Here is a 23,863-nt window from a genome sequence, read left to right on the forward strand (position 1 = left end):
TAAAAAGCGCGGGCGCCATTTTTCACGGGAATATATATTTCAGCTGGCATATAAGCCGCATTCGCTCAAAATTCGCTCGCACAATCGGCTTGATGTCGCGGCTACGGTTTATTTTGCATCAAAACATTAATTTGCATCTCACTATTTTGTTGTACTTTTCCGCGTTAAGTAACTGTTTCCTAATCTCGGGCAATACCAGGCAAACTATGAACAATATATTGCTTTTAAGCTAGAGAAAGAGCAATATGTATCGTTTCTAATGCTACATTTTACGCCCATACAAACCAAATCATCAATCAATGAAAACTTTTACTCGTCATCAATTTGCAGAAGTCCACACCTACTTCACGGTACCGGAAGGACATACCGATAAATGACATGTAACTTTGCCTAAAATTAAAGTCTTTGCCTAACATTCACATCCCTAACCCATGTACACAACACACGTAGCTCTGACCGCTGGGGAATACTTTTCACAAGAACAAATTACGGACGAGAAATGTTAAAATATTTTTGCCACCGACTCTTAACTCGGAATATACCTGCTCTTCTGAAAGCAGTCGGCAACATTTATGATATGGCTAGACAAGAGCAAATCTTAATTCATTCCTAATTCTCTTAATTATCCCTTAATTCTTCATAGCCTAAATGAATAAGTGGAAATGAGCGACACCAGGGGCTGGAATACGCCAAATCGAAGCCTGGAACCTCTTGGGGTAACGTTGTGCGTTCCAAGGGAAGGCAAACTTATCAGCGGTGGCAGAAATCGTGAGAGAATATCAGATTAGGAGGTTTGCGAAGATACTGTACCAGCTGCTGGCACCGCACTGCATTAATTGCATATCAGTAGAAGAAGCACGTCTGTTGCAGTAGTTAACATTGTCTTTTTGCAGTTTACTGGCTCATTCACGGCGAACGAGAGTCGCGTATGGACTGCGTCATGTTGTGTGTAACTTGTCGCGAAGATGGATATTTTACCTTTTCTATGCTGCTTTTATACTTCGTTTATAATAACAACTCGGTATATCGTCCGCTGCATCATTCTCTTTTGTTTTCTTTGTGTGTAGTGTTAAGCAATGCTGCGACAAAGTCAAGGTACAGTATGTTTCATATATAGAGGAAACAGAACAAAATTGTTTAACGAATTCTTAACTCCGGGAAAGGATGTTTCACTACGAAAAGAAAGAAAAAACGCCGAGAACTCGTGAGGAGGAGCCTGAACTGGCGCTGCTGCTTTCCCGTGAAACATACTTTCTAGTGTTCCCTCTAAGTGTGACGAATTCAGTACAAGCGTGAATAATCCAGGTTCTCCGATATGATGCAGGCGAGCTTCGAAGTGAGGTACTTTCCGGGGACACGAAAGAACCGCACACGCCAAAACAGCATGCGTCAAAAAAGCGCAAAAATAATGCAGAGCGACAAAACAGCACAGGGAAAAAACAGTACGCATCAAAACAGCATGCCGGACAAAATGGCACAGCGACAAAACAGCAAAGCGAAAAAACCGCACGACGACAGAAGAGCGCAGGGAAATAACAGCACGATGAAAAACAGCACATTGGAGTACAGTGCAGTGCTGCTAGAGGGGTGAACTATCATGGCCATAACCACAAACTGTAAATCACAACAAGTGTGGCAGCGACCTTTGGAGTTAGCGAGTGCTCCTTTCGGTGGCTCATTAAAAAACAGGGCAGGCTCATTGCTTCAGGGGCAGCGTTGATTGAAGGGTGCATAGGGCACAAATTGTGGTTATGTAATCCATGCTATCTTGGCTTCAATGACCTAGTTTCTCTGTGGGTTATGTAAGAAGAATCTGGGCAACTGAGAGATAAAATTGTCCGGGCATCTCCTCTGCGGTCATTCTAAACTCTGCTTCAGTAGACTCCCACCTGTGTGTGTTAGGTTAGGTTCAGCTTGGGCAATCCTGCCATCGCTAAAAGTACGCATCGCCTACCGGATATTTTCAGTGTATGAAGGCCCCGTAGCTCGCTCCAAACATAATTGCTGAATATTCAATTGCCGACAGCGACAATTTTGAACAATAACATCTTTTGTTACACTCAGAACCTTACGTCGGGTGTGTTTTCCAGAATTTAGCATCATGATGGTCAACCCGCTGAACCGATGTTTTCAGAGCAACTCCTACAGCGTTATTCGTTCCATTATTCGCATAAAAAAGTCGATATTTAAGATTGCGGACATTACCCTGTCCTGTTCCTTACTGAGTCTGTAAAACAAGCACTCGTTAACTCCACAGGCTCGTGCCGCATGTGTTGTGATTTACCTTTATGGTAGTTCACCACTACAGCAGCGCTGCACCGTACACCGTTGTGCTCTTTTGTCGTCGTGCTGTTTTTCCCCTGTGCACTTATGTCATCGTGCTGTTTTTTCGCTCTGCTGTTTTGTCGCTGTGCCGTTTTCTCCGGCGTGCTGCGTGCTATATTTTCCCTGTGCTATTTTGTCGCCATGCTGCTTTTTCCCTGTGACGTTTTGTCGCTGTGCCCTATCTTCCTTGTGCTGTTTTGCCTCTGAGCTGTTTTTTGTGCGCTATTTTGACGCATGCTGTTTTATCGCGTACTGTTCTTTCATGAAAGTTTGTTTAACAGTACCTCTTGCTGGGCTAGTTAGTGTAAGATTGTGTAACAAAAGTAAAAACAGCGGTAACTGACGATGGAGCTGTCCTAAAGATTTTTAGATATGGTGACGATTTTTTTAGCGATTTTAAAGAAACATGCAACAGGCCGCTATGAGGAGACTGCCATGAACATTTTAGAAATGTTCACACAAGAGAAGGGGCTCTCTTTCACATTTGAGCTTCCTGAACAGGACTGCCTCCAGTTTTTGGACCTTAACTTTAAGCTGGAGGTCGGAAATGCTTGCTGACGCTACCTTCCTAGGGCCAAGAAAGATTTTTTACCGTTCGATTCAGCTCAATCAAAAACTGTTAAAAGGGCTATTGCCTCAAGTCGTGCCCTCACATGATGCGGGCGAGCTTCCAGGGTGAGGTGAATATGCTGCGTAAAGCAGGGTTTTCTAACCACGTCTTGACTGCCATGACCGAGGCACTGCAGCAAAAACTTAAGGGTAAGCGAGAGGGGCAACGCCGGAAAGAAGACTTCGGCGAAGCCAAACCAGTGGTGATGCCGTACATTCAAAAGGTGTCCCACAATTTAAAACCAGTTGGCAACAAGTACGGAGTCCCCATAGTCTTTTCCGCCCCCTGCAAATTGGCCAAGATGTGCCCCAAGGTTAGCAGCGGTGCTAAGGCTAAATCTGGGTGTGGAAAGAAGCACTCGAAGCCCTACGTAAGGTGTGCCACGGGAGTGGTCTACGAGATCCCCCTTGTATGTGGCAAGGTGTACGTCGGACAGATTGGACGCTGCGTAAACGAGCGTGCAGGGGAGCATAAAAGGTCGTTAGGGAACGCATCAAATTCGTCCGAAAACCTACCCGCCCATTCCCGCTCCTGCATTGATAAAAACGAAAAAAACTGTGAACCACGACTTGGCGACATTAAAATTCTAGCTAGAAGCAAATATAGATTTGCTCGCGAACTGACACAAGCCTTTTTTATCAAAGATAGAGGTGGCATGTGCGTCAGCACCAGTTCTGTCTCCCTACGAGAATGCGAGTATAGATTGCTAAAGAATACGCGATAATGAGTAGGTTTGGTTTGAGTGTGTGTTTCTTGGTGTTGTTTTTCTTTTTTTATCTCTTTTTTCCTTCCTTTATTTTTTACCCGGTAAGAAATGTGCATGCGTCCACCTTCTTTGGGCTATATATATGCAACATGTGGCTTTCAATAAACATAGTCGGAGTCAGCGCCCGTCCTGTCTGGTCTTTCTGTGTGGTTTTTGTCAAAATTAGCGCTGTTTTTACTTTTGTTACACAATGTTCTTTCATGGCGCCGTACTTCCCGGTAGGCGCGAAAGACTATGCGTTCTCTCTTATTTCCGAAGACGAAATGTGAAGTATGTGGAGTCTCTGTACCTAATAAGCATGTCTGTAGGCGTGCTGAGAGGTACTTGGGCGTCGCCGGACCTACAGAATAAAGTGCACAGTATTTATTGGAGACCTCATCAGAGCACGTCATCGGTGCGAAAGAGACCCACTTCACTTCATTTTGAAGCCTCACATACATTTAAAGTAGCTTTCCCAATCCAAAGGCACGCTACAAAGCATGGCTGCCTATGCAACGAATGAAGAATATCATAAGTTTCAAAGAGAATTAGAAGCACTTGTTTGAAAATGAGAGAAGACTTCTCGATTGGTTGACGTAACGCTCGTTTTTTTTTATGCGTAGGTTCCTCGTTCAAGCTTGTGTGCTACCTAAAAGCACCAAAAAACTCTTCCACCGCGCTGCCGTTTGATCACGTTGAAGTGGGGCTGTGCACCCACATCATCATGGGCTTCGCCACGGTGTCACCTGACTCCAGCATTAATCTGGGTCCTATAGGTGGCTTTGAGGCCCTTGCCGCCTTCACTGCACTTCACGGGCGGAGGGCTGACATTAAACTCATGTTCTCAGTGGGCGGAGGCGAGAACTTTGGCTACATGATTTCCAGACCGTCCACAAGACATAGGTACGTTGAAGTGAACGGCAGTTTCAAGAAGGCTGAAAAACCTTGAAAACACGTTGAAGGATACATTTCGTACAACAGGATCACCCATCTTCAATTTACAGCGTTCGAAGGGGCTTAAAAGGTATTAGCCACTGACTGCATTATTGCGATATCATTGAAGCATCATGATGAACGAAAGTGCGTCATCTGTACATAATTCCCTCCAGCGGAAATCACGTCACCAGGGCGGAACTGGTGACTACGCATTTCGATATATCTTCATGGTGTCAGTGCCCCGCCTCTGGACACTTTCGAGGAAACATCTAGCTTCTATATGTGATCATTAAATTTTTAAACCAGCTGGTTTATCAGAATCAATGTCTGGTTTTTTGCAGAGAGACATGTTGAGGTCTGTAAGCAGAACCATGTAGCAAATGACACAAAAGTAGATGTAAAAGCACCAACAGCCTCTAATGCGACAGCATTGCCGAGAGATGCACGAGTTTAGTGCGCCTGTGAATTTTGATGTAAAATCTTCACTACTCCCCTCCGTAGCTTCTTCGCCGTGCGCGCCGTGTGCGCGAGTTTGACCTTGAAGCGAAGAGAAACCATGTGACAGCTGTGAGGTGACTCAGCCGCCGCCGCCACCGAAACAGAGCGCTCGCCTCTGTTTCTATTGGACATCGGCATTCATTGTGTTAATAGGCATTGGCACTGATAACGTTCTAGACCGATGGTTTTGTGGAAAGGAAGAGCGCATAACTGGCTCCTTGGGTCAGTGGACCCCTATATCGCGCTTTGAGGCACATGGCAGTGGTGAGATATGGATGTGGGCTGCATGTATTAGCGCTGCCAGCCTTGTGGCAGACACGCGGCACTGCAGCAGTAGGCCGCAGGGTTCATTGCTTGACTAACCTCTCACAATCAACCATTTAACTGCCTCCTGCCAGGGTGGCAGGGTGGGCGCTCTGCCTATCCAGTGCGCTGAACGCACTCAACGTTACAGACGTCGAGCCACGTCTACCTGCCCGATACACCACAGCTTTCGCTCTATAACTGGGTTCTGCAGTAGTTAAACCACAGCTATTTTTATTGATCTGGAGATTCCGGTCTTGATGAAAGACGATACTGAAATGTTACGACTGGTCATGCGTTTGCGGTACAGGGCAGGGGAGCACGGCCTTATTGAACAATGTGTCTTTTTTCGCCTTACTGCAACCCTGATAGTGTAAGCAAATGATCGACGAACTACTTGCGTTTGGTAGCCTCATCTCTCCGAGTCGCACGGCCCAATGAGAATAATCCGGTAGAGACTCGCAAGACAGCTCGTATGAGGGAATGGAAAAGCATTACTGGTCTCTGGGTGCAATTCTATTCGAGTGCCCAGAGAACCCACTACCACTGAGCTTCCAAATCTCAAACCAAAGTAAATGGGAGATTGCGTTACTCAGGCCTCACCCTTCGGTACAACTCCAGATAGTTGGCTGGGCCCTAGAGGTCGCCAACAAGCACGGTCTTCAAGCCACCTAGCGCCTTCGCGAAGTCCCACGCACCTGTCTAACCTAAACACTATCTCCTACCCTCTTTTCCATGTGACAAATAAAAGTTTTTTCCTCCTCCACCCACCCGCACAAACGCACGTATCACACCACAGGGAACGCTGAACGAAGGACGGTTGCATTATAGTTTAATAAAAAAAAAGATTTTATGGAAATGAAAAGGTGCAGAACCCTTGTCAGATCTCGGTGAACCCCTCAGCCGCGCCTTGACCATCTGTGGGACAATGGGACGCATATGTTCCACATTGTTCCGCATTCTAAAGGGCTCGTTAGAGACAGTGAAACGCAGCAGTCCCACTTATGCTGTGCTCCCACCTACCTTAAGGTTTTATTGATTTGTTTAAAAACAGTTTCAGCCGCGTCACTAGATAGGTTGCGAGTCGAGGCCATGAAATTTCGTTCTTTTTTTCTGGCGCCTTGCAAGTTGTCGAAAAAAAATGGTTTTCAGGAAAGGAAATGACGCACTAGCTGTCTTACATATCTGTGTGGAAACCCGAACCGCCCCGTAGGGAAAGGGATAAAGGAGGGAGTGAAGGAGGGAAGGAAGGAAGAGGTGCCGTAGTGGTCGTCTCCGGATCCCGGCCGCAGCGGTCGAATTTCGATGTAGGCGAAATAAATTCTAGAGGCCCCTGTGCTCTGCGATGCCATTGCGCGTTAAGAACCCCAGGTGGTCGAAACTTCCAGAGCCCTTCACTACGGCGTCTCTCATAGCATGAGTCGTTTTTGCACGTTAAACCCCCATCAACCAAACCATACCAAACCCAACCGATAATTTCGATCACCTAGGGATCCTTAACTTGCACTGACATCGCACAGCACACGGCCAACTTTTGGCGTAGCGCCTACACCGAAACATGGCCGCCGTGGTCGAGTTCGAGCCAGGCTACTGCGGCTCAGTAGGCGATCGCCTTAACCACTGAGCCATCGCGGCGGGAGGAAGCCTGCGAATTTTTTTTTTTTATATTCGATGTGGCAAAAACCAATATCAAAATTCCCGGTGAGTGATTCCTGTTTTTTCATAAAGAGGAACAACTCTAAATCATCACGCAATAACAAGAAAACACTTTTTTACTGTGCTGAGCACAGTTGGACACTTAGCGACTGCATATCGAGTGGTAATTCTAAAACGTTGTATGTAGAGTTTGTTCCTTGGCGCCAAATAATCAAGACCTAAACATTCAGAACCACCTGAAGCAAGAAGCCGTTCCGAATGAATATCTGGGGTAAAATATGCCCAGTAACAGTTCCCTTCTCGGATGAAGTTGAACGCATCGACAAACAACACAGTCCTGGGAAAGTAGAACAAAGGCGTAGACGCCATTGGCCAACAAGTTCAATAACAGCGAACAAGTGAGAACAAGTTCACGAAGTGGTAAGAGGAAACCAAAACAGTGATGAATCCCTTGTAGGTCAGTGGGACAAATACGTCCCATTTTCTTTTACCCCATTTAGTGCCAACGTTACAAATATGTCCGACTTTTTTCTACTGAACTTCATCTAGTAATATTGTGAAACTTGATTAGAACCGTTTCTGTGCTGCTTATCTGCTCCTGCAATAAAGGTTTTTCATCAAGTTTAGAAAAAAAATATTTCCTGCCTACAAAGGGTTAAGGCAACCGGTAAAGAGTCTCGGAAGGCATACGATTGAAGGTGGATATGTCGTCAGTTCGAATTCCTGTGGCAGGCTTGCCTTCATCTTGACCAGCACATATGGGCTATATGCTACGAGAAATCCACTGACACCACGCGGGCGTCACACTGTACGAAAAACAGTTGCGCCACAATTGTGGTACGAGTGCTGTCCGGAAAACCGACCCAACATTGAGGTCGGCCAGTGGGAAGTGTATATAAATAAACAAGTACAGCATTGTCTGCAGTGGCGTTTCTCGCCTTTCTACGTGCTTCATGTGGCCGCTCTATGACGTCACCGTCTTTTTCTTGCCATTGGAGTAATTTTCTGCAATATATCTGCAAGTAGGGACGTATACATGCCGCCGGCTTTTATTGTCATTGGTATAGTAATATTTCGAATTAATAAACTGAAAATATGGCGCTAACGCATTTAATTATCGAAATTGACAAATCCGGCGAATGGCGCTTATTTTTACCCGCAGAGCATTCGTTATTAGCGTGAAAATGGCGTTCTCATTATTGGTGCATGTTGCTGCACGTCTTTTGTTGTCTAGTGACTGTTTTAGGCGAAATGTACCTTAAGTGCTGAACATCAACGCTGTTAAAAATTTCACATTGTTATGCTCACACTTGACAACAAAATGTCCCCTAACTAAAGTCCATATCATACCGTAGAAACGACTCATAATGGCAAAGCCTTTAGCGCAAAAAACGAGGACGTGAGAGGAAGACGGGACAGCGCTACTAGCGCTACTAGTACTACTAGTACTAACTAGCCCAAGAATCAGCATTGTAGAAACGAAGCTTGAAAATATGTTCAGAGGTACAAACTGGTTGTTCTAATCGGAACTGATTTCCTGTAGCGCCTTGCGCTACTTTGTCCCTTCTGCCCAGATTTATTGCATTCGCTCGAAGAGTACTGGACTCAGCAAGCCTCGATGGACTTGACCTTGACTGGGAGTTTCCTGCGCTCTCTGACGCTGTGCTTTTCGCCCAACTTCTAAAGGTAAGGTTTGAAAGGTAGAAATCGTAGAGGCGGTTTCCTGACGGCTGTCTTCTCGTTCCCGTACTCTTTCTTACCGTACAAATAGTAAAAAATATGTCAGGACGGTACTGCGCCGTTTCGTTTCCCCAAAAAACCATTTTCAATTTTGGGTTCGGAGGTATCAATAAATTTCATGAATATTGCGCAAGGAGTGGAGAAATAATGCAAGCTTTCTTAACTTGCAATATTCTTGAATATCCGAAACATTATCAAAAAGTAAGGGTAATTTCATTATATTTATATGTTGGTGGTTCAGAACAAAGCTATAGGCATGCAGCACCATCAATTGGTTGTTTGTGAAGCGTGATGTTATTGTTTCGATTCAGTAGTGATTTTCCTATAGGTGAATGCAGGTAATAATATCCGGAAAAAGAGTTGCTGCCGCCAGTTGCAAAGTCTGTGCTGTGTTTGGATTTCTGTGCGCAAAGGATCTTCAGCTGCCCAAATTCATCAAAAGTTCTGCCTAGATTATTGTTGCGAGTAACGAGATATGGTCATCCTGCACGAAAGCAGAAACAAAACAACAATTATTGCAACAGCGTCATTCAAGTTCACCAAAACCGAAAACAAAATCAAGCAATATTCGTACTCGAGCTTGAAAAGATGGCTACCGCTTTTTGGGACGGAACGGGCGTTCTCTCGACTGATTTATACCAAAAAGGGGCAAAAATTACCGCTGACGTGCACTGTGAAAGGCTCATGAAACAAGCGTGGGGCGCACGAAATAAACGTATTGCTCATCCATGTCAACGTGCGTCCTCACTCAGCTTCCTGAACCAAGGAGAACATTCAAATTTTTGGCTGAGAGTTTTTTGATCGCCCTTCCTCTATTTGGTGACCTTACACATGGCGACCATTGCTCTGCTTGCATTTGAAACAGTGGCTTGGCGAACAACGGTTTGAAGCCGGCGAGGAACGCGAGACCGCCGCTGTCAACTCGATCAGTTCCCAGGCCAAGAACTTCGATGCAGATGAAATTAAAAAAGATGGCGCAGCGTTAAGAAAAGTGCTAAGATGCTGACCGCGATTATGTTTAAAAGTGAAGTAGGTATGAAAAAACTAAAACTTTCAATACCATCTTCTGCTTACTAATAGTTTTTTATGACCAAATAGCCTTTATTTTTAGAATATGTAACGTACTTCAGCTCAGGTAGCCGCTAATTGAAATAGATGAGCCGCGGACATCAGCGGAACAAGGGTCATACCGGCGTTCGTAAAAATCGCTTGTCAACAGACCATGGTGACCGTAGACCTTAAGCCAACCGCAATTTAGGCGACGGAGAAATGAGCAGAATACAGCCAAGCAGTATGCATATAGTAAGAGCTTTTATAATGGCCGCAATTATTGCCAACGCTCACTTATTACGATTGGAGGCGTTGTTACCATCAAAATGCGTAGCAGGGCAGCGCCACTGTATCTCAGATAAGACTAACTGTGGCCGCGTTATTGATTTAGAGTGAACGATTAGGGGCCAAACTTGATACCAGGGTCGAAAATGTGCCTTTTCGCAAGCACCGATAGAGAATGTCTCTGAGTGTTCTCAGCCACGGCGATCCCTCTAGCACCGCTTTCCCCGAAAACAAAGAAGCCATAACATAGGTGCCATTGAAGGTGCAGTTAACCGCTGGCCGAGCGCGTGCCGACGGCTTGCAAGGCCAGCCAATGCGTGCCTGTGTGCCAGCTATGCAAAGCCGCTATGATAGAGGCAGAAAAGTGGTTGCTCTGAGACAGAGGCCGGCATTGCCTCCTAAAAGTTCCAGGCCTGCGCCATGGGCAGCGCGTTTACAACGAAACTACTGCCCGCGGTCGGCGAGGAACCAATTGCAGCGATTAGAGACGTTATCCTGCTGGCGTGGACGGTCACGTGGCGTGCGTCGCCCGCTTTATCTCCTCTCCACGTTTCTCAGTGCTGCCGAGCGGAGTGCGGGGACCTCGTGTGCAGGTGTGCGCGCGTGCGCTACGCTAGCTTCGTCGCTGCACCCTTAGAACTTATCGAGGTTTGCTGGCGAGGGGGCCAACCTACCAACTGTGCTGTGAGCGCTTCAGTCGCGATTTGCGATCAGTAATGTTATGGCCCTGGTGCAGCTCATGGTCAGAAAGGGTATCGGTGGGGAACATGTTACCGCTCTGGATATTTTGAACAGGAATGAGATGGGATCTGCTGTGAAGACGAAGAGGAGCCTGATGGACTTTTTAAAGACAAAAGTTCAGTCTAGTTGTCGGAAAACCGCACCTGATATAACAAATATTCTTATTACGGAAGGGGGTGGTACGACATTTAAAATAGGTGTTAGGGGAATATCAATGTATTTCAGATACAATGAAAAACTTTGGCCGCGCCCTTCGGTTATAACGAACGAGAAGGCCCCGTTAGCTCTTCGCTGCGGTCGAAAACGTGGTAGTGTTTTAAAGTCTACAGTTAAACCGAGTAGATGTCTGAAGGCACGTGTTTCGTCTGGTAGCAAACTAGTGAAATGATTCGAGGAAAAGTCCTCCCAGCTACGCCGCCGCCGCCGCTGGGGCGCATGTGTCCACAACAGCGGCTTTAGAGTCTCGTAGTTGGCTAATCCAGCGGACGACGTGAAGGGGGCCTCGGAGGCGCATGCGCAGACCTAGTGGCACATGGTGAACGAGGCAACAACGCAGCGTGAGCACGGCTGGTTAATCATCTCTGGTCGCACTGGTATAGACCTCAAGGTCAAGCTTCCCATAATTTTATTTGCTGACTCCGTTAAGGAGTGCTTCCGCCATAGCACTCACCCATCCAGCAATCGCTGATAGCGAAGAGTACTTCTCATGTCCGTGACACCAGTCCGCGAAACAAATGGCGACCCGTAAATCAATAAAAAGGCTGCATTTAAAATGCAGAGAACCACCCTAATCGCCATGCGCAATTCAGTTATTCCGTGCTTCGTGCGAACTGGGAAAGCGTCTAACGTACGAGAAGTATGGTGGGTGCGAGACAGGGAAGCGTTGAAAGCGAAAGAGCTCAGGCACTATCAGGTACTAACCAACGGGAGCGATTTCTGAAATTTAAATACATTGCTTGTCTCGTTCTTCGAATGGTATGCGTTGCCTGTCTCGTCGGCAGCAGACAGTGCTCAGTAGACCGACAGCATTCTATAGGTATCCGCAGTGTATATAATAATTAGTAAATGCCGATCCCTCGTGTCAGAAAAGCGCGTAACCTGTTCGTGAAATCTCAGCGCTCAATTAATGCGTCTACGGCTTGGTTAAGGCCTCTTTCTCCATAATAAAGTGCTCGCAGGCTTGGCCACCCTAGAATGCGTGATATAAAATTGTCAAAATGCATTTTCCTCATACAGGGCTGTGCACCTAGCACATATGTTAACATTCGAATGAAATAGTGATTTCGAAATATAATGTTTCCTCTTAGAAATACAGGAGCGCGTTTCTCCCTGCGTGTTCTGTGCTTGCCGAAAAATCCACAGATTGCAACGTGTTGCAGAATACAGTTACTGTTTCTTTGAAATATGGACACAATCAAAAACGCATCTCAGGATTTGAACATTTGAATTGCGCCCGTGTGCTGTGCGATGTCAGTGCACGTTAAAGATCCCCAGGTGGTCGAAATTATTCCGGAGCCCTCCACTACGGCACCTCTCTCTTCCTTTCTCCTTTCACTCCCTCCTTTACCCTTCCCTCACGGCGCGGTTCAGGTGTCCAAAGATATATGAGACAGATACTGCGCCATTTCCTTCCCCCAAAAAACAAATTATTATTATTATTTATGAACGTTCCACTTTATGTTTCTGTTCAGTGACGTAATGCAGCGCAATATCAATACGGCTTTTTTTTCAAGAGCTAAACTCGGGTACCTATTTTGCACGCCATGAAGCTTCCTCGCTGCGGTATGTGAGCGGGGCAACGTAATGTGTTGATGACTGAAAATTTTCAGGTTTGAGTTAAAGTTTTTTCTGTACTGTTGAATGGTGGAATTCTTTTCTTGACCCGGAATTTATTCTTTTCTGATTTTTAAAACTCAACTGCTTTATTCAAAGCGGAGTTAATAATTCTTCATTTTTTTACTTTGGTTTACTGCCATCAGCTATTTTCTGTGCTGCGTTTTCATAAGTTTTATAAACCTAAAACATTTTTTATTATACAGTAATGTATTGATGATTATACAGTGATTATACAGTAATACAGTGATTATCTTATCACTCGACTGGATGACGACTTTTGTGTTGCGGCTGTGACTTGAATTGACTCAGGTTGTCTTTTGCTCTACGCGTGGATATGTAATTATTCATATTTTGACTGTACACTCTGCGCGCGTCCTTCTAGTTGTGATGTCAAGTATGTGGAACCTGATACCCTCCGTATGTCAAATAAAAATGTGTTTTGTTATGGCCATTATACAAATGCTTGCCTTTAATGTGAGCCTTGCCTCATAACTGAGAAAATCCCCTCTTTGGGCGTTCTCCGCACTTATGCTTTGAATTAGCACGCTTTAACGCGATAGCAGCAAGGGGCTCCTGTCGCAGAAAATGCGGCGTTGGCGTTGTTGATCGTACGCAAAAAGTCTACGAAAAATCCTCAGAGAAGCAACCTAGAAAGCCAGCGGGACACCTAGATCACTTAACCTTCAGGCATCATCACAACCCGCCCACCGGATTGTGAACGAACTGCGCACCGCGGCAGCTAGCATTTAAATGAATGATTGGTCACAAGAATTCCTCGGAAAGAGCAAACTGGGCCGAAAAAGCCTCACCGGTGGCAGCAGCTGCCATAGCAGGGTAGCGGTGTATTCTTTAATACGCGGTATTCATTCATTCATTCATTCATTCATTCATTCATGTATTCTGTCAATTATTCGCCACACTCAATATCAAATTCCTGTACGCAACGAATGTGAGAATTCTTTAGTGCTAGTGGTAAGCTCGACCAGTAAATCCTGTGCGCTTATCGGATGCCTAATCTATGGTCCCCGCGGCAGCGCAGATTTTCTAGTCGTGCACGCTACAGGCGATCCGGACTCTTCGAGGATGGCGGGCTCTAAGCCAAAAGTGATTGCTGGGCTTCGGGTGGAGGTATAACACCACCCAGCAGTGCCGCATACAAGATATGCATATGTAAGCTTATCTCTTTATTGCTCGTTTCCTAGTTGTCACTACCTCTCAAAAATTCAACTACTACCCTAACGGTTTGGTTTAAGGGGGTTTAACGTCCCAAAGCGACTCAGGCTATGAGAGGCGCCGTAGTGAACGGCTCCGGGAATTTCGACCACCTGGGGTTCTTTAACGAGCACTGACATCGCACAGCACACGGGCCTCTAAAATTTCACCTCCATCGAAATTCGAACGCCGCGGCCGGGATCGAACCCGCGTCTTTCGGGCCAGCTGCCGAGTGCCATAACCGCTCAGCCACCGCGGCGGCGACTACCCTATCGAAACGGGGAGAAGACACATGACGGACGCTTCGCCTATATATGTGTTACATTGCCTTCGGCATCATTGTCATAACCAGATGAATTGCGCCCACAAATGGCCAAATGTGTTTCCCGCTCTAGGTGAATTAATCCTGTGCGCCTGGTGCTGCTACCTTATCTGTACATTTTGGGGATCCGTCCACTTGCCTCTCTGCAGACACTTGCTAAGTTTAGCATCTCTTGCAATCTCTCTGTTACCTCAAGGGGAAATCGGTTATCGTCCCTTCGCGTTACACATGATGCCAATGCGTTATTCTCCTTCTTTGTTTCAACTGTAGCGTTATAAGATCGCGTTTGTTTCCTCACTTTCTGTGTACCTCTTTATGCCTGTCAACATTATGCCTATCATTTTCTTATCTGCTTCGTTGCGCTGTGCTTATTTCAGGTTCGAACCTTATCGATAGCTTCAAAATCTCTGCACCTTAGTTGAGTGCAATTAAGATGAAGCAAGTTGGAGTGGACTACACTGGGATTATGATTAAGGTCAACAATGTTAAGATAACAAGCTCCATATTCTCTAAGGGACACATACGCCACTTGTATGCCATTCAGCATCAGAATTTCAGTGCTCCCAAAATGTCCAGCACACCGTTTTCCAACGGTCAAGACCACTGCCACAGAACCGCGTTCAAGAATTTTTTGAAGGTACATGCCACGAATTTAATTAATGCATTTTTACGCATACGATCACATATGAATGCGATAGCAATTACCTTGTCGTTGGAAATAACTTCCCGGTTTCTTCATAACGAAATTTTCTGATGCGTTGAGAGGGTTGAGGCATGATCAGCAACGCGAAATTTCAAAATCTGTGGACTGGAATGTCCGAATGTCTTTCATTAGATTGTCATACGGGATTATAATAACTGACTAAGTGTTACACCCTATTCTCTCCACAAAACCACATATTCCGCTTAGCGCTTAATGTTATTCCACCTACTAATCTACATTAACCCACACTAACCAGTCAATATTCCCACTACATCCCCACTAATCCACCATATTCAATTTTTGAGATCGGGCGTAATTTCAAAATTTTAAGGTACTTTGAAATATTTGGCGGTTGGCGATATTCCAAACGTTATCGCATATTTCTTCTTTAAGGATGTTGTTAAGAGGCCCCATGTTTTCATATTTATTTTCACGCGTAAATAGGGAATAAGTAACTGTGTGCATGCCTATATTTAGAATGTATTCGTAGTAGGCAAGAAATGAATAAATATGGTTGTAGTGTGTTCTGCGTTTGGATAAGCAAGAGACCAATCCAGAATTTATATGACTGCTCAGAGTTGCACAATGTTGTCCATTTCAACGGGTGTTATCAGAGGTCCTTATTGAACGTCTCGTACATGCGATCGATAGGGCAGACGTAATTGTCTTAATGAGCCGACATGATCTCCTCCACGTTCATCAAGGCTCTTGAATAAGTGAGGCACGAGAGCGGCTGTATCGAGGCGTTAAATGAGTCAAGAAGGTTGTAAAGCCAGGTTGAGCTTTCACAATTTCTGAAGCTTTGAGCCAGATGAAAGGTTTAAGAGGCTGTTTGCTATTCGCATGTTTCTTTAATATGCAGGAAATCTCCGAGGAGTTCAGAAAGACCACCAAGCGACCACTGCTGTTGTCAGTAGCGGTGCCTGCGCAGATATTACTTGTACTAGGGCACTACCACGTCGGCCCTATGGCACAGTAAGCAATGCTGAACAAGTTCTATGCGCCCTAGTCAATGCGATCCAGTCGTCATTATGTAGCCAGACCTTATAATAGTTTTATGTGGCTTGCTCCAACAAGGCTCAATATAATGAAATCATGAAAAAAATGTGATAATAACACTGCGCAAAGAAAGGAACGTTCAATACTGTAAACTGCTGGGCTAATTGGTTCATAATGCGCAAAGGTGGAACCAGCGAAACAGACGCAGGACAAGAACAAGGAGGCACACACAAAACAGCGTTGGAACACACACACTCACACAGCACCGTCCCTGTCGAGCGGTGTTGTGTGTGTTCCTCCTTGCTCTTATCCTGCGTCTGTTTCGCTGGTACCACCTTTGCGCAAAGGAGCGTTCTACGCAGTTTGGCAACGGTGACGCTAACTGTAAAATCTTAGAATGAAGTTACAGCTGGGGCTATATTCCCAGTTTGTGTCATAATAAAAAGCATAACCTGCCGCAGCGGCCACACCTGACTGGTCGAAACACTGAAAGCGGATGTATGTTCGCTTGTGACTGTGAGCGGCGGCTGAATGTCACTGCGTTGCGGTTGCCGCCGCGAAACGTCCAGTGGCGAGAATTGGAACGCGACCGATTCGACAGAAAAAAAAAAATCAGCCACAAATTTAGTTGCGCATCGAATCCCACTTTAAAGGGGTAATATCAAAGCTGCTTTATTTACCGAATGGACTTTTGCAAACGGAAACAATAGTTCAGATACTCTTTTTCTGCAACTACCCATGGCTTTACAGTGATAGCAGGGGGGGGCCGCTGCAGCCGCCGACAGCCGATAGTAAATAAGAGGCAGTTAGCTTGTTTGCGCAGCTCGGCGTTTTTCATTTATCTTGAGGAAAAGGAAACGGAGAGAACAATTTGTGGCATGCACTCATTCGCCACACAATGCGTGCTCCAAGACGCCGTGACGACTTCCCGTCTGTAACATCACTGCACCTAAGTTAGCGCAGCGTTCGAAGGTCTGTGCCGAAGGTAATTTACATTTTTCATTCCTTTTATGCAGGAACTGCAGGTAACAAAAGAACTATACATACACCAAAACGCACACAAGAAAGGACCACACCGGAATAGCGCTAAACTCCATCTAACCTTATTCACTGACAGTGCAGCTAATGTAAAGAAAAACAAAGACATGCGTAAATACCAGTTCTTACACCACGCTATCAACAGAACAGTTCAAGATGTGCCATTTCCGATTTGAAGAGGGTCACAGACGTATCGCTAACACAAAATCCACCTCTCTTTCTTATATGAACTGCTTCTAAAAGTTTCTTTGCCTGATCTTTGCTTTTACCTAAAATCTTTATCTTAAGAAACCGTGGTTGACACTTTTTGCAGTACTTGCATCTAACCCGTGGCAAATGTTCTGCCACTCGAGGGCACTCATAACACTCAGCGCAGTGGTGAGAAAGAGTGTTCTGAGTTCCACTATGGCTTACGTTACATCATTCTACGTTAATAGGCGAGATAACTGCGGTGATTGTGGCGCCATCCAGTTTGAATGAAGAGAACAATTTATGGTTTATGGTTTATGTGGGTTTAACGTCCCAAAGCGACTCAGGCTATGAGAGATGCCGTAGTGAAGGGCTCCGGAAATTTCGACCACCTGGGGTTCTTTAACAGGCACTGACATCGCACAGCACACGGCCCCCTAGAATTTCGCCTCCATCGAAATTCGACCGCCGCGGCCGGGACCGAACCCGCGTCTTTCGGGCCAGCAGCCGAGTGCCATAACCACTCAGCCACCGCGGCGGCTGAAGAGAACAATTTCTATAAGAAACTGGTGCCCCTTAGGCCTATGAGTTACCGAATCGTCCAATGAAATAAAAAAGCCAAATTTATCGTCCATCCTCTTTGTAATAGGCAAGATAAAAAGAACCGAAAGCCCCTTAGCCAGTTTATAGCCAGTTCCCGTACCGAAAAAAGCCCTAGCACCGACGAGCTCACTTCGAAGCCCGATGCTCCGCTTCACAGCGCGCCGCCATGTTGGCCGTCTTTTAGAAGGGTACGCTATGTGTTTGGCGTCACCTTCCAGTTTCTTCGACCCTTTTCAGTGCATCTGAACCACAAGATCCGCTTCCGGCGTATCGACCAATCAGGTGTGGTCATTGTGGCTGATAGTGACACTTATTGTTAGGACAGAAACGAGGAATACGCACCCTGTTCGCTAAAAAACAGCGCCAACGGAGTACTTGCGCATAAGTTGGTTTGCTACAAGTAAGAATTGTCAGCAAGATTTGTATAGCCCAACAGGAATATTAAATGCCTTCTTAACCTACGCGTAGTACACCGATGGCTCAATGCTTAAACCGAAGGAACTTGGTTCTGCCGCATTTGTGATGCCTAGCCTCGCAATCTGCCGGGTGAACAGAATTCACGGAATAATTTGGTCTACATTCGCGGTAGCTGTGACACTTGCAAGGGTTCTTACACAGCTTCTTCTATGTGAACCTCTATGTGCCTTTATTGTATGAGACTAAGCAGTAAAACTTCTAAAACTGGACTTACTTGAGCTGATAAGCCTAGAAATGTTTTTCTGGCGAAAAAGGTCAAACTATTTATAGTGTACATTAAGCGGCTCCACCGTCACTTGACAGGCTTCGGCAGCAAGAGCGGTTTTTTGTCTCTGGAAGGAGCTTGGTCAAGCTTATCATCAATGACAGATTCAAACGATGGCACTTCTGCATAACATCTAACATTTCGCGTTTAAGTTCGCTTCGGTACGACCGGCTCTGCGCGTAACTTGTGACACGCGGGGCCTATCTTGAAAGAAATTACCTCTCTTGGGCCGCCCGTACACCGACCCTGCCTAGCCACCATCGTGTCTGTGTAAAATCTGTTCTGCGTAGTGTTCTATGTAAGCAATAGCTCTTTTACTTTGTGTATGCAGCGTGATATTTTCTGCAAGAATGCCCACTTTTCTTCCCCAGCCTGAGACATTTCTCTGCAGCCTGGGGAGATGGTATGTATAACAGTGAAGCGTCGCTCACGGTGTGTAATTTTTGTGCAAATAAGAAGACCAGCATACGCGCGAGCCGCATGGCTATCGCCTAGTGCCCGCTGTTGGCTTGACTGGTTGATGTCGAACTGCTGTTGGCCCAGCCCCCGTCAGAGAGCTTCTCCAAATAAACGCCTACTCTAGATTTATTGGAGGTACTGGGTTACATCCTCTCGCCCTGGAACTCCATAGCCGAACGCTAACCCCTCCCGCGATGCCTGCGGACGCCAAACACCAAGCCATGCTCCAGCGTCGTCTGTTCCGGTTCTCTCCGCCAGTGACAACCCGCCATCTTCTTCTTTTTCGTCTTTATTCAATAAGGCAAACTTTGTATACAGGTCCAGGCAGGGTGGGTTAAATGGCAATGAAACAATAATAACAAAGCTAATAGACATCATAGTGTGGCGAAAGGCAATAAAAATAATTCCAGTTGGCTACAGTGCGAGGTAGAAATGAAAACTTGAATAAATCGGTTCGCGCAAAATAGGGCGTCAAAGAATTAAGATGATGATGGCGCGTATGCCTCGACGTTGAAAGCGACAGATATGGAGAAGGGTTAATATCTAGATCTCGATTCTAAAGCAAGAAAAGAATTTCCAAATGCAAATTTTTTCTTCGTTGTTCAAAGCATTGAATACCGTTAACCTGCATTATTTCAGAGGGTGCGTCATACGGGGAATATTTAGAGTAAATAAAGCTTACAGCTGTTCTCTGTACCTTTTCTAGGCAGGTGATAATGTGTTTAGTAAACGGGTCCTAGACAACGCATACATATTCAAGTTTTGGTCTAATTAGTGAATTGTAAGCAAGTAATTTCACGCTAGGGGGAGAATTTCTAAGCTTATGTCTTAAAAAGTATAGTTTACGGAATGCGGAAAAGCAGATGTTATCTATATGTAAATTCCATGATAAAGTATTAGTAACTGTAACACGCAAATACTTATGTTTAGTCTCTTCCAGAAAAGGTCACGAACCTAGCCTCCAGTTAAAAGAAAGCGGAGTTTTTTCCGAGAGTAACGAAGAAAGACAGTCTTATCAGTGTTAAGTTTCATGTCCCACGTTTATCACCATTCAAAAATCTTACCAAGAGATGAGTTGCGATGAATTTGGTCGTTAATTGAAGTTATTTCCTGAAAAAACACACACTCATCCACAAAGAGCCTGATTTGGACATTCGGATGAAGTTCAGTAGTAATGTCATTAATATATAATAAAACACTAATGACCCCAGCACACTTCCTTGGGGCACCGATGATTATGAACTTGAGGATTGGCTCACATCTAATAAACGGGTGAGCGCGAACAATAAATGGGACGCGGAAACCAAACTGAACAACGTGATTATTATCTGACGGACATAGCGAATCTGTGGTATTGGAAACACGAGGTGGACATTACATTATGGTCCGCGCCAAACAGCACTTGCGAGCCCGGGCTCAACAGGTCGGCGAGAACTTTACGAGTTCCACCGAGGATGCCATAGACCTGTGCAAGGGAGTGAACGACCGCCTCCTCAACTGGGAAGTTCTTTGCAAACGACTGACAATCACCCAATCACATACTTCTTTGGGTTGACAGGTCAAGTGGCGCGGTTTTGCCGTCAACACAAGAACGTCTCCCGACCGCCTCGTGTAGTTTCCGGTTATTGGCCCCAGCATCAGTACTTATCTACTGCTTAGCTGTTCCTAAGCCGTTCTCTGTCACCTGACCACACTGCCTTACTTGGACGCCATTCGCCTGTTCCATGTCGGCGCTCCTTCTCAAGAGGAACCTCAAGAGGAACCTCAAGAGGAAAACTAGGAGTCGCAGTCCCTGATGCGAGAACTGTGCCATCGTCAAAATTTGAAAGGCCTCATTTCGTCTGCCACTAGTTTAAATGAAGTTTTTGTAGAGGGTGTACATGTGATTGCGCTGGTCGACACCTGCGCTGCGGTCTCTGGTATGAATGCAGCGCTTTGCCGCTTTTTGAGGAAAGTGAAGACGCCCCTTTCTGGACTGTCGTTACGAGCTACAACCGCGGACCTTGTCCGGCTGTTATCAGCGCGTACTGCTTGAGTAGTCATACAAGGCATTTTATACATAATCGAGCTCATCGTTTTACTGTCATGCTCGCATGCGATCACCTCGGGGTGGGACATCCTAACACTCCCCTATGCGCGGTCACCGAGTGCGCTTGGGCTCAAGTAGCGCTCTCTATGCTGCCGCATCCGGTGCCGGAGGCTCAACTTTGCGGCGCCTTGGTGTCTTCCAAAGCTTGTGTCGCCCACAGTACCGATATTCCTGCGTGCTATTCCTGCGTGCTCTTCTGTCACTGTGCCTCTCCTCTGTGACTATACGCGATGCAAGTGCCCGTCAAATAGTTTTCTGCTCCGCGACAGGCTGCCGCTGCCTGATGACCTGGTCACCATATGCGCCGGCCTCACCGAATTGTGGAGCTACAACCTGTTTTCAAGCCCCTTGGCTTAGAGCCGCGGGGAATGCGTCAGCACCGTGCAGCTCCGCGATTCTCTTCTTAACCGCGACGCCGCCGCAGAATCGAAGCCGCTCGACATGCACATGCTCAGCTCATTCCTGCGTCCGTCCTGCGTCGAGCGACCTAGTCTTTCGCTCTAAAAACAACACTCTTCCTCCACCTCAGCGAACCCTTTTTCTTACGATTTTTGAGGAGCTTCACTTCTCCTTCGATTGCCAAGAACCCACTTTGGGGCGGATGTCATCTGTGGGGCACCCCATTGACACCGGTGCCCTACCCCTGGGACACGCCCATATTGTGCTTCCTCCACTAAACAACCAGTTATTGAAGAACAACTGGGCATTATACTTAAAAGCGGAGTTATTCTGCCCTCCGTCAACCGCCTCTGACACATGTGCCCGAATAAAAGGCCGCGTGATAACAAGCTTGCATTACAAATGCCTACTAGAAACTGCCTTCGGTAGAAGTTGTATGAGATTATGCGACACGGGAGAGGAATTGCCGACATGTGCAATTTAACGCAATTTCTTAATCAACGCCACAGCTCTCTACCTTGGCAGGAATATGAATACGAAGAGAGTGGCGTTTCTTGTTGTGGTTTCTGCATTGGTACCAAATCACGATTACCAGCTAGGAATTGAAGTCTACTGACATTGTTCCGAGAAGTAGTTCCTTTTTTCTGGTAGCTCATTAATATGCCAATACTTCGCAATGCGTATGCTTGTAGTAGTAAGAAAAGCACGCTTCTATTCGAAACGTTTTGCACTTCTTCATAGCTCATTATGTTGCAGAAGAAGGTGACATATAGATCCATGATCCGTTGCGCGAAGAGGAGGAAGGACTAAGACGAAGAAAGAGGTATACAACACAGGCGCTTACTTCCGGCTGAAGGAGACCCAAGGTGACCAAGGTGAAACGCAACACTAACGGAGAAACAGGCGCATGCATCCCGAGACATCAACCCTGAGGAATTCAGACATTGCTGTCAAGCCCTCCTTGGGATATTTCCACAGAATTTGCAAGATTGTAAAATCAGAATGCCACTGTTTTGCATATCTTCTGAGGGAGTACCACTCCAACAGGCACTCCAACCAAACGCCGCCAAGTGTCAGCTGCGACCTTACCGCAGAAGCCCTCTCGCAACTACATCTCAAGAAACTTCGCAACCTCAGCTCTCCAATGAGCTCGGGGTAAGTTAACGTGTACGTCAACGTTGGAGTTTCCCTTCTTAGGACTTCAAGGGGGTGGTGCTATCCTTTAGACCAAAGTTTACAAGGGAGATTTCCAAGAATCCGCATGAACTGCCCTACATGGTGCGAGGTGTTTCTCGCTTAGCCGACAAAGAAGACTCCGGCCGGTGCACCCTCCAGGGCGTCGACGTCCTCTCTCACTGCAAGACTCGCCCTTCGAAAGTGAAGTGTTAATCGTGTCATGTCCCTTCTAACTGAGCATTCGCTCAGTTAGAAGCAGAGGGCGGTTTTGCTGTCTTTCTTGGCGGTTTATTTAATGCGAAAGCCCACCATGACGTTTAAGACGTTTTTAAGTGTGCAGGAACTGGTACACTTCCCAAACTTAAGGCTCAAGGTAAAAAAGTATGTCCCAAGCTAAATCTCGAACGATTAGCCAATAGGATCGAAACAGTATGTTCCTCTTTCAGAAGTGTTTTTAGTGCAAACACAAGGCTGACGTACGCTTAAGAGTAATCATTTCAGAACAAGACACTTGGAAAAAGTCAATTGCTGTGCTTCTAAAAGGTAAACTAATTTTGCTATGGATCAATGACCGTAATAGCGCCTCCTTTATACTTTCTGTGCCTGGGCGAACGCTCTCTCATGCCGTAGGGCGCCAGCTCCGCCGCCGCTCGCGCCTGCCGCATAGAGGCGCTGTGTGAGTGGGATATGCAGAATATGTGAGTAGAATTACTTTCGGGAATGCGGTTCTATGCTTAAGGGCTTAGGTTCAGTCCCTATTAGAAGTAAATGAGAGAACTGTTGGAAGATTAGCATTAGGTGCCCACGGGAAAACCACAAAGGAGGCAGTACAGGGGGATATAGGCAGGGCAACGTTCGAAGCACTGGAAGTTCAGAGTAAAGTACTATACGAAGAACGCCTGAGGAAATTGGATGATAACAGGTGGGCAGCTAAGGTATTTAAATGCCTGTACAGAAAGAGCGTTGACACACAGTGGCGGAAATGAACTAGAAAGCTGGCCAGTAAATTTGCCAGAGACGAGGAAGGAGAAAGAAAGAGCATTAAACGACAGGTTAAAACGTCGAAGGTAAAAATTAGATAGATTCAATGGAAAAGAAGCATAGTGTAGAACTAAATCGATACTGGAAAATGCAGATCTGGAAGGGTTTTATTATAACTCAAGAGACAGTGCCCTTCTCTTTGAAGCTAGGTCAGGGTGTCTTAGTT

General features: G+C 46.0%; 1 protein-coding gene across 1 annotated transcript in view; it reads left to right on the forward strand.

Moving 5' to 3' along the window:
* Positions 1–4,314: 4,314 nt before the first annotated feature.
* The window catches only part of LOC144123079 (acidic mammalian chitinase-like), a 56,269-nt gene continuing 36,720 nt past the window's right edge, over positions 4,315–23,863 (forward strand). The window contains exons 1-3 of the mRNA XM_077655983.1: positions 4,315–4,583; positions 8,648–8,759; positions 15,825–15,937. Of these exons, the coding sequence (XP_077512109.1) occupies positions 4,405–4,583; positions 8,648–8,759; positions 15,825–15,937 (404 nt within the window). The 5' untranslated portion in view covers positions 4,315–4,404. The remainder of the gene's footprint in view (positions 4,584–8,647; positions 8,760–15,824; positions 15,938–23,863) is intronic.

Source organism: Amblyomma americanum, chromosome 3, assembly GCF_052857255.1.
Source record: "Amblyomma americanum isolate KBUSLIRL-KWMA chromosome 3, ASM5285725v1, whole genome shotgun sequence".
Lineage (NCBI taxonomy): Eukaryota > Metazoa > Arthropoda > Arachnida > Ixodida > Ixodidae > Amblyomma > Amblyomma americanum.